At 43.8% G+C, this 15,008-nt stretch overlaps 1 protein-coding gene across 4 annotated transcripts in view; it reads right to left on the bottom strand.

Moving 5' to 3' along the window:
• The window catches only part of SEC24B (SEC24 homolog B, COPII component), an 83,178-nt gene that overhangs the window by 9,141 nt on the left and 59,029 nt on the right, over window positions 1-15,008 (bottom strand). For all 4 annotated transcript variants that reach the window (XM_048846792.2, XM_048846793.2, XM_048846795.2 and 1 more), the window contains 3 exons: window positions 14,122-14,232; window positions 3,408-3,583; window positions 1,327-1,464 (listed from right to left, as the gene is read on the bottom strand). In XM_048846792.2, the coding sequence (XP_048702749.1) occupies window positions 1,327-1,464; window positions 3,408-3,583; window positions 14,122-14,232 (425 nt within the window). The remainder of the gene's footprint in view (window positions 1-1,326; window positions 1,465-3,407; window positions 3,584-14,121; window positions 14,233-15,008) is intronic.

The following is a 15,008-nucleotide window of genomic DNA, read 5'->3' as shown; positions in this document are numbered from 1 at the left end:
AACCCACTCTCTCTCCCCCCGCATACACACAACACACTCCCTGTCACACTCCACCCCAACCATTTGAAAAGCACGTTGCAGCCACTTGCATGCTGGGATAGCTACCACAATGCACTCCTCTCTGTGGCCAGTCTCAGAGACCATTGCAAGAGCTGCTAATGTGGCCACGCCAGTGTGCTTGAATCTGACAGTGTGAACACACTGCAGCGCTTTCCCTACTGCATTCTCCGAGGGCTGGGTTGACTCACAGCGCTCTACATCTGCAAGTTAACCCTTACAGCTTAACATACAAATATGCTAACTACGGGTGTTTCAGTGTCAGTAGCAAAAACAAAAACAAAAAACTTGGATTGGCTTGCTTAAAGAAACTGTAAGACAGTTAACTGGGAGTGTGATGTGCCAGAAACACCCATTAATTCATACACCAGAGTAAAGTAAACTTAGCTTAGTTTAGCTTCCTTAAAATCATGAATCAAACTTTGAGATAGCACTGGTCAAATCAGCTTGCAAGAAATCTGCCAGCTCTGTCAGCTGAACTAGTCAGATTCAATGACCATATAAAAATAGTTATGTAAATAGACTATGTAATGCTTTTTAAAATACTTATAGAATATTCCCAAACAAATAAAACTTTTAAACTAGAGTTAGAGATGTAAATTCATAAATGACAAACTTTTATTGTGGCATTAGTTATTAAAATGCAGACTTTATGGTTTTGCAAACATGGTTAACTTTGATCAAGAGTAATGCCCATTCTATTAATTAAAAGCCCCTTTACTTCCAATCACCGTACCTCATCTACATTTTAACAGTTATCAAAAAAACCTTAATCTTTTTGTACATGTGGTTTTAAAAGAATCCCACCCACCTCACACTCAAACCACTAAGGCAGACATACCAACATCCCACTTCATCCATACACAATGGAAAACCAGGCAAGTATTTATCATTCCAAATATCATGAGCCAAATAACTTCATCCACCTGTATATACAAATTAAAACTCCCCAGCGTATCTACTTTATTCATCCTTCCCACACGGCTAAAAGAACTTAACCTCTAGTAACAGGCCTAATGGAGATTATCTGCTCTTCTTTATACAAACTGACAAAAGATGACAGAGTACCACAGTCACTGAGTCAAATCTTTGGAGGTTATTTTTATCTATTGTATTTTACCCTGGCAAGAACTGCAGAAGTAAATATTTAAAATTCCACCCAAAACTTTTAAAGGAACTGCTAGCGAAACGTTACCGTAGGTTCAATAGATATTCAATTTTATTCAGAATTAAATAATGGATTCCATAAGAGATGGTTTCATACCGTACCTCACTGGTCAATCTGTCTATCCTGTACAAGTTGGGATGTATCATTTTCAGCAGATGAACGAGAGGCTGACTCTTTATCTGGCACATGGCATATATACGAGCATCCAAGCGTGTGCTAGTGCCGGTTCTAAACGCTTTCTGTGAAAAAGTATGCGGACGTCAAGCACTTTCTCTATTGCTTTTAAACAAATCAGAGGTAAAATGTTGGTTTGGCACAGACAAAAAAAACAACCCACACCCTGTTTTGAAGCTCACAGATATGTAGTTGGCAAAAAACTTACTTGATTTATTGGATACTTTAGAATATTTTAATTCCAATGTTTCCTTTTGAAAAATCAAGTTCAACCTGAATGCCAAATCTGATGCATTTTACAGCCAATCTATCTTTCCTCCGCCTAGGCAGAGGACAACGCCAACCAAAAGGAAGACTTTTTCCCATTTAGCATATTATTATATTTTGTTGCTTCCATCATTTTCTTTACCTTTATCCATGACAACTATTATGGTTGTGGAACTTATTGCCACAACGTATCAATTAGGCTAAGATCTTAGTAGGAGTCAAAAAAAAAGAATTAGATATTTACTTGGATAACAAGTTTATATCCAATTTTACAGTAGTAAAGATCAAAAAATAACCAAGAGTTTTGGAAGGGACATAAATCCTCATATTTCTAGACACAAACCCGCCTCTACCCAATGAGGATTAGAAAGCCTTTCCTTGAGGACAGGTTAATCCATAAACTGTCTTCTGCACAATTTCTTGCAACTTTCTTTGAAGAAGTTGGCGTTGGCCACTGTTAGAGACAGGACATTGGACTAAATGGAATGGTCTGATCCAGTAGGGTAATGCCTATGTTCAACAATCAGAAGTCTCTGCAACAATAAAGTGAGGAACCCTATTGCATGTGTATCTTTTTTGCTCCAACATGAATTTAAAGTATTCTAATTCTTTGTTCTGTCATGTTTCTCAAATATTTCCACTGTCCTTTCTGCACCCCACTGGGCTTCTGAATGAGAAATAAAATATTTTTCTGTTAATCTCCCCAACTGCTGTTACTTTTAAAGCAATGTCATCTATGTCTCTTTCATATGAACTGACAGTGCTAAAAGGTCCAATTTTGTTGCTCTTATTTGTTAAGTCTTCCAGGGTAGCCTTAATCACTGTCCTATGGTGGTCCTGACCTTGTGGCTATCTGTGAGCCCCAAAGGAGATAAAAGCTTATGAGTCTCTGACTTGAAGAAATTCCACTTTACTATTTAATTTTAGAGAGAGACCTTTTGTTTGGAAAACGTTGTACAGATGATGCAAGCTTTAGATATGAACGTCTCTCAGCTTAAGCCAAGATCTGTTGTTGGGATCAGGGCCCGAGGAAAGTGCTCTTTCTACCTCCATCCTTTAAATGAGATTTTGCTTTTGTTTTTAAATGAAAAACTTACAGAAGTCAACATTTTAAAGTGTTTGCAAACCTAGTCCTCTATTAAGCATTTCTTTCAAGTGAAACCCTAACAAATACATAGTATTTAACTTTCATCTTCAGTTCTTCATTTAATCATACTCGAGAGTGACATCTGATGTTACGCATTTCTCTTTAGATGTATCAGGTATTGGTCACACATGTTTGAGAGTATTTAGTTTATTTGCTTTACCTACTTAATGGAAATTGAGAAAAAAGAAATAAATGGCTTCTAGCCAGAATTTCAAGCAACACTGATTCAATCCCAAATTTTAGAAATGTTAATGGTTATAACATTGATTTTCTAGTTTTTGTTATGAAATGAAAATGTAAACAAAACTGATATGAAGTACTGTATTTCAGAAAAGGGTGAACTGAAAATTTTAGTCAGGAACTGATAACATATCATTCACTAAATCTTTTTCATGCAGATGAACTCTTCAAGAATTTATGTACAAGGATACTTTCCCTCAAAATAAAGTGGATAGCTCACAATAATTTAACAAAAGGGTCTACATCAGGAGGGGAAATAAACTAGACTATGAATCAATGTTTACAGCCTGCCTTAAAGCAAAACACTGCTTTGTATTTGATGTCCAGCATGAACAACACTATATTATAAAGTACCTGTTTGAGAAGAGCCAAAACGTATAAAGGAAACAGTCTGAGGGAATTTGGTGCTATCAGTGTGGATTGCTGCAGGTTTGAGGCAGTTGAGATATATGCTGACAATGAATCTACCACAGCATTCACTAAGGCATCTCTTGCATCTGAAAGACTTGATGAAACTGACCGATCCACAGCTGCAGAATTAAAAGTAGACAAATAAATAAAAGCCTTAATTGCTGTATCTTATTACAAGCAGTTGTGAGAAGTATAAACAAATCAGGTATGATTCTAAGAAGTGGTATTTTAAGATATAAAGAACAGATATGCTGATGAATTTTTAATGAGAGCAAATAAATTGCAGCTTCCTGTCGGAAAAACCACCTTGGTAAGACAAAAGAAGCAGTCCAACACAGCTACTCTCTTTGTTCCCTAGGTCCCTGTTCCTGGAGATCTACGATATTGGAGAAATAGAGAATAATTAAGAACAGAACAATTGTTCCCCCATTATGTGCCAGCTTTAAGATTGTGACAAGAACAAGAATATTGAATCAGAAGCAGTCAATAGAAAAAAAGAACACTGTGCTAAATGAGAATGGTAAGGAAGTGGGAAACAGCTGATGGTCATTGCTTCTGGGTGAAAAGAAAAAATGACCAAATGAAAAAAAAACAATGGTACAACAACTGTTTTCTAATGAACCATACATTAAGTTGCATGCTTTGGAAGACTCATCACAGGTCTCATTCCACTTTAAAAAGTGACTAATGCCAACTTCAGCAGAAGCTTCTCCCTTGATCCTCTGCAGTTTGGAACAAATGTCTTTGAATAAGAAATCCGAGAAATGTTTATCTTTTCCGTTTATTTTTAAAGGCTAATCTGAACTTCAAATGCTCCTCAATATTCCCATTTACTGCATATTACAAGTCTCAATGTTTAGTGACATTTTGTACTCAAACCTTTCATAATTCTAAAAATCAAATTATACAACCAAAAAGAGTTTTAGGATCCATATGACTCAAAGCCCTTAGCCTCCGAAGGGCCTGTCTACATTTAAAAATGTGAAAGCAGCACAGCTGTGCCGCAGTAGTGCTTAGCTCTAAAGCACTACCTATGTCAACAGAAGGGATTTTCCCATCAGCGTAGATAATCCACCTTCCCGAGAGGCAGTAGCTAAACAGATTAAATAATTTTCCATCGACCTAGCGCTGGCTACACAGGGTCTTAGGTTGGCGTAACGATGCCACTTTGGTCACATACTCCTGACCAATGTAGTTAAATCGACTTACCATATATACTCAATCATAAGCCGGTTAATTTATAAGCCGACCCCCCCAAGATTGATAAGTAAAAATGGAAAAATTTTATGACCCATTCATAAGCCGACCCTATAATTCAGGGGCTGGCAAACTTTGGCTCCCAGGCCATCAGGATAAGCCGCTGGCGGGCCGAGATGGTTTGTTTACCTCGAGCATCCGTAGGCACGGAGGTAAACCTAAGTAAACAAAGTGTCCTGGCGCGCCAGCTGCTTACCCTGACTGGCCGGGACAGCAACTGATGGGGAAATTTTTTGGGGGGCGGGAGAAGCTGGGGGTCACGGGAGTAACCCCTGTGACCACCCCCCACATTACCACACTCTTAGCCCGGGACCCCCCACACACTCCCCATCCCATCCCTTCCCACCTTATCTGGGGAGGATCTCTCTGGACTGGCCGGAGCTGCTCTGGCAGGCTGGGCAGTGTGGTTGCAGCCTGCTCCGGCAGCCCAGACTGGGCGGCGCGGCCAAAGCATGTTCCAATGGGCTGGGCCGGGCGGGTGCGGCCACAGCCAGCTCTGGTGGGCGGGGTCAAGTGGCATGGCTGCAGCCTGCCAGCCCCGGAGCTGCAGCTGCTTCGGAGGCTGGTGGGGGGAAGAGCAGCGTGGCCAGAAGCGGAGAGACTCAGGCCCTGCCTCTTCTTGCTCCCTCTGTTGGTGGGGTAGGGGGTGTGTCCCACCTCTCCCACTCTCTATACCCATTCATAAGCCGACCCCCTTCTCTGATGCTTCCCTTTTTTACTAAAAAAATCTGGTTTATGGACAAGTATATACGGGTAATTTTCTAGTGCAGACCAGGGCAAAGGCTTTTTGCTCATCATTTACACTAAATAGGGGCTGCTGTAGACAACAAATTACTGCACGACAAACAAGGGTGTGAATCTAAGGGTATGTCTATACTGGTGAGTTTCTGCTCCACAAGTTGTACCACTTTTATTAAAAAGCTGGAATTAAACTGCTGTTGCATGTCCATACTGTGCTCCTTGTGACGGTGGAGTGCATCCACACTAGCAGCTTTTGCAACAGCAAAGACAGCAGTGTATTATGGTAGCTATCCCACTGTGCAACTAGCCGCAGGGTGCTTTTGGGAAGGGTTTGCAATGTCTCATGGGGCAGGTGTCACATGATGCTGGTTTCCCAAATCCCATTGTTCCATGGGCATCCTACTACACTACCAGCTCCTTTGCAACTGAAGTGGGGTGGGGCATGTGTGACAGGGAGTGTGTGTGTGTATTGGGGTCTGAGGAGACTGTTCTGGGGGACAGAGAGCGTCTGTCTCCTAAGTTCAGACAGCAGCATGAAGGAACCAGTCCTGAGGCAGGGGGAAACCCCGACATCAGCACCTGCTCCCTCCCCAGCTCTCTGCACAGCAATTTCTCTCTCTCACTCACAGACACACACACACACACACACACACAATCTGCCTGCCTCTGTGTTCAACAGCACAAGCATTCCACAATAATGGTTTGTTTTGTGTCCTGGAGCAGATCAGCACAACAAGCAAGGACAGTCAGAAACGAAGCTTTGAAAGGGGAGAGGCACATGCCTTCTGGGCAGCCGAGTTCAAAACAATAAGCAAAGCTGCTGCTTGAGGGATTATGGGACACTTCCGGAGGCTAATTACAGCGCTGAAAGCAATTGATGTGTTTACACTGACAGGCCAGCGCAGGAGCATCTGTGCTGTAAGCCTTACAACTCTCGCTGAGGTGCTTTTTTTGCAACATTGCAACTGAGGAGTTTCTGTGCAGTAAGTGGTTTGGCAGTGTGTACACCACAGGAGTTACACCACAGAAAACTGCTTTACTGAGCAGAAACTTGGCCTACAACAAACTACACTCCGGGACTTTCAGTTAGCTGTAGCAAAAAGAAAAGGAGTACTTGTGGCATCTTAGAGACTAACCAATTTATTTGAGCATGAGCTTTCGTGAGCTACAGCTCACTTCATTGGATGCATACCGTGGAAACTGCAGAAGACATTATATACATACAGAGACCATGAAACAATACCTCCTCCCACCCCACTGTCCTGCTGGTAACAGCTTATCTAAAGTGATCATCAAGTTGGGCCATTTCCAGCACAAATCCAGGTTTTCTCACCCCCCACCCCCATACACACACAAACTCACTCTCCTGCTGGTAATAGCTCATCCAAAGTGACCACTCTCCCTACAATGTGCATGGTAATCAAGGTGGGCCATTTCCAGCACAAATCCAGGCTCTCTCACCCCCCCCCCCAAACACACACACACACACAAACTCACTCTCCTGCTGGCAATAGCTCATCCAAACTGACCACTCCCCAAGTTTAAATCCAAGTTTAACCAGAACGTCGGGGGGGGGGGGGGGAGGTTAGGAAAAAACAAGGGGAAATAGGCTACCTTGCATAATGACTTAGCCACTCCCAGTCTCTATTTAAGCCTAAATTAATAGTATCCAATTTGCAAATGAATTCCAATTCAGCAGTTTCTCGCTGGAGTCTGGATTTGAAGTTTTTTTTGTTGTAAGATAGCGACCTTCATGTCTGTGATTGCGTGACCAGAGAGATTGAAGTGTTCTCCGACTGGTTTATGAATGTTATAATTCTTGACATCTGATTTGTGTCCATTTATTCTTTTACGTAGAGACTGTCCAGTTTGACCAATGTACATGGCAGAAGGGCATTGCTGGCACATGAATGCATATATCACATTGGTGGATGTGCAGGTGAACGAGCCTCTGATAGTGTGGCTGATGTTATTAGGCCCTGTGATGGTGTCCCCTGAATAGATATGTGGGCACAGTTGGCAACGGGCTTTGTTGCAAGGATCGGTTCCTGGGTTAGTGGTTCTGTTGTGTGGTATGTGGTTGTTGGTGAGTATTTGCTTCAGGTTGCGGGGCTGTCTGTAGGCAAGGACTGGCCTGTCTCCCAAGATTTGTGAGAGTGTTGGGTCATCCTTCAGGATAGGTTGTAGATCCTTAATAATGCGTTGGAAGGGTTTTAGTTGGGGGCTGAAGGGGATGGCTAGTGGCGTTCTGTTATTTTCTTTGTTAGACCTGTCCTGTAGTAGGTGACTTCTGGGAACTCTTCTGGCTCTATCAATCTGTTTCTTCACTTCCGCAGGTGGGTATTGTAGTTGTAAGAATACTTGATAGAGATCTTGTAGGTGTTTGTCTCTGTCTGAGGGGTTGGAGCAAATGCGACTGTATCGCAGAGCTTGGCTGTAGACGATGGATTGTGTGGTGTGGTCAGGGTGAAAGCTGGAGGCATGTAGGTAGGAATAGCGGTCAGTAGGTTTCCAGTATAGGGTGGTGTTTATGTGACCATTGTTTATTAGCACTGTAGTGTCCAGGAAGTGGCTCTCTTGTGTGGACTGGACCGGGCTGAGGTTGATGGTGGGATGGAAATTGTTGAAATCATGGTGGAATTCCTCAAGGGCTTCTTTTCCATGGGTCCAGATGACGAAGATGTCATCAATATAGCACAAGTAGAGTAAGGGCTTTAGGGGACGAGAGCTGAGGAAGCGTTGTTCTAAATCAGCCATAAAAATGTTGGCATACTGTGGGGCCATGCGGGTACCCATAGCAGTGCCGCTGATTTGAAGGTATACATTGTCCCCAAATGTAAAATAGTTATGGGTAAGGACAAAGTCACAAAGTTCAGCCACCAGGTTAGCCGTGACATTACCGGGGATAGCGTTCTTGACGGCTTGTAGTCCATCTTTGTGTGGAATGTTGGTGTAGAGGGCTTCTACATCCATAGTGGCCAGGATGCTGTTATCAGAAAGATCGCCGATGGATTGAAGTTTCCTCAGGAAGTCAGTGGTGTCTCGAAGGTAGCTGGGAGTGCTGGTAGCGTAGGGCCTGAGGAGGGAGCCTACATAGCCAGACAATCCTGCTGTCAGGGTGCCAATGCCTGAGATGATGGGGCGCCCAAGATTTCCAGGTTTATGGATCTTGGGTAGTAGATAGAATATCCCAGGTCGGAGTTCCAGGGGTGTGTCTGTGCGGATTTGATCGTGTGCTTTTTCAGGAAGGTTCTTGAGCAAATGCTGTAGTTGCTTTTCGTAACTCTCAGTGGGATCATAGGGTAATGGCTTGTAGAAAGTGGTGTTGGAGAGCTGCCGAGCAGCCTCTTGTTCATATTCCGACCTATTCATGATGACAACAGCACCTCCTTTGTCAGCCTTTTTGATTATGATGTCAGAGTTGTTTCTGAGGCTGTGGATGGCATTGTGTTCCGCACGGCTGAGGTTATGCGGCAAGTGATGCTGCTTTTCCACAATTTCAGCCCGTGCACGTCGGCAGAAGCACTCTATGTAGAAGTCCAGTCTGCTGTTTCGACCTTCAGGAGGAGTCCACCTAGAATCCTTCTTTTTGTAGTGTTGGTAGGGAGGCCTCTGTGGATTAGTATGTTGTTCAGAGGTATTTTGGAAATATTCCTTGAGTCGGAGATGTCGAAAATAGGATTCTAGGTCACCACAGAACTGTATCATGTTCGTGGGGGTGGAGGGGCAGAAGGAGAGGCCCTGAGATAGGACAGCTGCTTCTGCTGGGCTGAGAGTACAGTTGGATAGGTTAACAATATTGCTGGGTGGGTTGAGGGAACCATTGCTGTGGCCCCTTGTAGCATGTAGTAGTTTAGAAAGTTTAGTGTCCTTTTTCTTTTGTAGAGAAGCAAAGTGTGCGTTGTAAATGGCTTGTCTAGTTTTAGTAAAATCCAGCCACGAGGAAGTTTGTGTGGAAGGTTGGTTTTTTATGAGAGTATCCATTTTTGAGATGTGGGATGTTGCTGCCAGGCAAACTGGTGCGCTGTAGATTCGTACCATGATTTACTGTGCAGTAGCTTGGTGTGTATGCAAGCCCGAAGACTCTTCGATTAGTTCCACTCTTTTCAGCTGGTCAGAGGAGTTGTTTATCAGTGAAACAAAGCACTGTCTCTCCTAAGAGGCTAAGGGCATGGCTACACTTGCAGATGTAGAGTGCTTTGAATTAAACCAGCCTTCGTAGAGTGCAGTAGAGAAAGTGCTGCAATCTGTCCACACTGACAGCTACAAGTGTACTGGCGTGGCCACATTAGCAGCTCTTGCAACAGCCAGAGAGCAGTGCATTGTGGTAGCTATCCCAGCATGCAAGTGGCTACAATGTGCTTTTCAAATGGGCAGTGGGAGTGTGACAGAGTGTGTTGTGTGCATGTGGGGCGAGAGAGAGTGGGTTTTTGGGGGGGCTGAGAGCACGTCAGCATGCTGTCTTGTAAGTTCAGACAGCAGCAGACCCCCTCACCCCCCCAGCCTCTGTCACACACAGCATTCCATAGTAACGGTTGCTTTGTCTCGGGGCAGGTAAGCATGCCGGTTGTCAGAAACAGAGCTTTCAAAGGGCATATCCACATTCCTGCAGCAAGTTCAAAACAACGAGAAGAGTGGCCACTTGACTTATGGGGATTATGGGATGTTTCTGGGGGCTGATCAGAGCGCAGTAATGCAACACCGTGTTCACACGGAAGCCCAGGTGTTTCAGCCAAGGCGCAACAAGAGTTAATTGTCCCGTCGAGATGGAGTACCAGGAGCGCTCTAGCCATAGAGTCAGAGCACACTATGTGCTTTAATGTGCTCTCACACGCAAGTGTAGCCAAGCCCTTAGTATGCTGCTTGCAAAACACTCTTCTCCTGTCAAACTTAACAATGAAACTGCAGTTTCCTATATGGAACCACAGAGTGAACTAGCCTTTTCCAGGTAAATTTATTATGAAATTTCAGTTTAACTAATGACAAATCATCTGCAGTATATCAGAGCTCTAAAGTGTAGATTAAAATTTAAACGTTAATAAAACAAAGTATTATGTTTTGAGATATAAAAGTGACACTTAAAAGCATTTCAGATCTTTTTTGCAGACTTCCCAACATTCCCAGCAGTTAAAACAGGATGGGTTCTGTGCCCAGGGGTGGGAGGGAAGGTTATAGTGGGAGCTGAAGAGCAAGCCAGCCCAGTACTCATACCACAGTGGAAGTTCTTGCCTGTGGGGCTAGCTGGGCTCGGCTCCAATGTTCTGAGTGTGTGCTAGGATCAGGAAAAGGCCAGACAGAGGAGCAAACTGGAGAACAGGGAGGGGAGGGGCTGTGAGGAAGGATTAGGGGGAATAGGAGGGAGAAGCAGATCACAATGCCTGGAGTGGGGAGCTGAGTCTAGCTAGCCCACAGAACAGGGGGGTTTTGTAGGTCAAAGCAAAACATGGGACTGTTGGGAGGTCTGCTTTTGTAGTAAGAGAAATGTTGTTCTGTTTTGTTGAAACAGCTAGAGTTAAACTTTTTCTTCATTGCAATGCCAGGGGTGTAAATACGTTTTGGTTGTAGGAAGCCATCTACAGACTGAAAGTAAATTTAGCATCTATAAAACTGAAGTGCTGTTAGTTTCTCCCAATTCAAACTAATGGTCTACTAAACAAATTGTAACACAGGACATACTAGAGCGGGGTAGTCAATAGATGGACTGTGGCCAAATCCAAACTGCTAGACACTTTCGAACAGACCCCAAAATCCATTTACTTATTATTGTTTTCTTTTTTTTGTTTTTTGTTTGTTTGTTTTTTTTAATGTTTTTCCCTAGAGTCTGGACCTTGACAAAAAATAATTGACTACCTCTATACTAGAGGGTCACACTTGGTTTCTTCTGTAGGCCACGCTATACACCCAATGAGAGAGAGAGTAGCATATGAAGCTGCTGCCTGCAATGTGTAGGCAGCAGCATGGGATGCCTTCAGCAATCTGGTGTAGGGTGGGGCAATGAGAACTGGAGGGAAGCAGAGAGGGGATTATGGGGTTTATAGATACCTCCCCAGCCCTTGCACTGAGAGCTGCCTTCTCCTTTACCCTTCAGAAACTCAACCTGGACTCCCTCCTCCACTCCCCACCCCTTTCTGGATCCCTGCTTCCCCAATCATCACTTCATCCTTCCAGTTCCTGCTGCTTCTGCCTCCCTCTCTGGATCCCCACTTTCCCTTCAGCATGCCACACAGAAGCCCTCTCTCTAGGGCTCTCATTTCTGATAGGCTAGGTCTACAATAACAACCCTTCACCCATATAGGAATACCAGTATGCTATACTGGCAAAGCACACCTAGGTTGCATGTAGCTATACCAGCTTTGTACCACTCCCTGAAAGGAACAAAAAAAGCTACACTGGTAAAAGTGCAGTTTTGCTGGTATAGCTGTGTCCACACTAGGGTCTTCTGCTGCACACTTATTTGCAAGACCAAGAGAACTATAGACTAGCACAAGTCAGTAGAGTAGCCATGGCCCGAGCCTAGGCTCCAGGATACAGTCAATCTCCCCACACAAGAAGTTATGCTGCTGCCTCCGATACGTATGGACAGCAGCAGGCGGTGCCAGAGAACATCATATGTCTGCTACACCAGGCAATCTGGGGGCCACAGTTTTTCTCTGAATCAAGTTTTTTCCCATTTTCACCAATAAGGTTCTACCCACTGATGCCTAGAACATTCTTTGACATTTTGGAAGTGACTAAATACAGTGTTTAGGAGTTATACTACATACAGACAAACAGAGAAATAGCAGGATGCTGAACATAGGCCAGAAAGTTATCCAACATCACCCTGGCAAAATGAAGAAACCAATAATAAATCTACAATACATTATGTTACAATAATACAACTATAATATACTTATTAAAGGATAGGGCTGGATTTTCAGAAACACTGAACACCCACAACTCCAACTGAAGTAAATGGGAAGAGATTCTCACTCATTCCTCAGGAAAAATGAGTGCAGTCTATCAAAGTCACTAAACATCCTAGGGACGCTGGACCATGCCACCATTAAAACAGCAGCCTGGGCTGCCACTGCAGCTGTTGTGGAAGAGGGAGAGAGAACCAGGCTGGGCTACAGTGACAACTCGTCCTCTTTTCTTGGACCCAGCATATGGGTCCAGCCCCCCAGGGCACCATACAAAGCCAGAGTTCCCCCAATTGCCAAGGGAAGGAAGAGCCAAGTCAGTCTTCCCCTAGTCCCACCCCCACAATCCTGCTCTTGAGGTACCACATGGGCAAGAGCCTCTCACTTCCACAGATAAGGAAGAGCATACCAAATTGGGCTGCTTTTTACTGCCGCTGGACCCAGCACATGGAACCAGGCCCCACCTCACTGGGATAACAGCATTCTTCTGCTGTCAGCTCATGTAGGTAATCAGTAAGTCAAGCAGCAATGCTAAAGGTTCAGGGTACAAGCCCTGATGATGATGACAATGTTACCGCTGTACAAAACATACATAACAAAATTGTTTTTTACCTTTGTCCTTGAAAAACATTAGGAAGTTACATGCAAAAAGTTACATTAAAAGAACATTTCGGTCAAGGACTCAAAAATAAGGACACGTAGATGTACAGCTAGCTATGCATCCTTAATTTGGTCCTCTGGTATGTATGCGTTATGATCTCATACTATTTCTTCCTCAAGCATCCCTGCCACACTCAGTGCAGAGTTTGGATGTACACTGGTCCAAATTAAGCTTGCGTGGGAATACATAAATCTGGCAATTCTTAACTGACGTTATTTTAATGTAGTTTTTTTATGTAATATGCTGTGGTGTAGCACACTTTGTAGCTTCTGTAAGCTCCATTCCACCCACTAGCTCTGTTGCCACCCTCCCATCCCCTCTTTTCAGGGACTCCCTGGAAATCCATCCAATCTCTCATCCCCTCTACCAGGGGTTCTGTGTGCCCCCTCCTTACATACCAGGGTCTGTATTCTCACCCCAGGACAGGGCTCATGTACTCCCTATTGCCCCCATTCCAAGGTTCTCCATTCTCCTGCCATGGCTACAGCTCTAGGTAAGCCCCAATTTCCCTCTTTCTCACCCATCTGCCACAAACAAGCATCCTCCTGCCCCCCATTCCCTTCAGCCCTTTACCAAGGTCTCCTATTCTGCCCCTATTCCCACCATCCCCCCGATGCTAAGGGCTCTTTACCCTCCCTCACCCCATAACAGGGTCCTCCCCAATGCCAGGGGATGTGTGCACATTCCCATTCCATCCACGCTTGTTCCTCCCCCCACTTATTTGTTTGGGATATAAGTCATTTAGGGTGTCAACATATTAAACTCTTTTGGGAAGATGGACAGGAGATAACAATATTGTTATGTTAGGGTTACTATCAACCAGTTGTTTGATCTACAGACAATTGCAGAGGTGTTTGAAGCTATAACTGTGCTGAACAGATGGCAGGGACTCCATGCATCCTCCTTTTCTCCCAGAATCAACATGGTTCTGGCTACTGATGCCTAGAACATTCCCTAAAACATTAGAATTGATCAGATGCAGCATTCAAAAGTTAGTGTTACATAGGAACAAACACAGACGTGCCATCAAGTTGAGTATAAGGGGCCTTTGCAAACCTGGCCAACTACATATTTGATCACTTATTGCCGTACTCACCCATGTTTGCTAAGAGGCAGACAACTGCTTGTACATCTGCTCCTGCATACACATCAGCCAGTGAAGTGACTACGGGCAAGCAAAGTGTGTGCACACGAATTCTCCGTTCACCTACACCAAAATGATGAATAAATTAATAATGCAATATCCACTGATAGGAAAGAGGCAATTGAAATTGTTTACTAACTACATTCCTTCTCTCATTCCAGACTCCTTTGCTCCACCAGTGACATCAGTCCTGATGCCCACAATTGTTCCCTTCTCCCATTCCGTCTATGAAGTCTTTTACATACTATCCACTATGCATGAAATCTCCTAATCCAACTTCATAAAACTACCACCCTATTTACATTCTAATTCTCCCTAAAAAACTTACTTCCATAATGCAAAAAGAAAAGGAGTACTTGTGGCACATTAGAGATTAACAAATTTATTTGAGCGTAAACTTTCGTGAGCTACAGCTCACTTCATCGGATGCATGCCTATGAAGTGAACTGTAGCTCACAAAAGCTTACGCTCAAATAAATTGGTTAGTCTCTAAGGTGCCATAAGTACTCCTTTTCCTTTTGCGGATACAGACTAACACGGCTGCTACTCTGAAACCTTCCATAATGCAATGTCCAAGTTGAGTTCATAATTTATAAACCAAAGTTATTTACTAGAAACTAGATCTTCCAGAGGTGCCTATGTATAGACCCACTCCTGGAATCCAAGATGCCTGCACCACAAGATTTTGGATTCTTCAGAAAACCATGCTCTTTAGGTCTTCACAAGCAGTTTACTCACACTAGTCCTTTGGATCTCATCAGTGGTAATATACAGAGGCTCCTGAAGAAGAGATTTAGGACATACTCCAGAGGAAGGAGTAACTTATTTTCTCTATATCT

The sequence above is a fragment of the Caretta caretta genome, chromosome 4 (assembly GCF_965140235.1).
Source record: "Caretta caretta isolate rCarCar2 chromosome 4, rCarCar1.hap1, whole genome shotgun sequence".
Classification (NCBI taxonomy): Eukaryota; Metazoa; Chordata; order Testudines; family Cheloniidae; genus Caretta; species Caretta caretta.
This window is presented reverse-complemented; position numbering and strand designations above follow the sequence as displayed.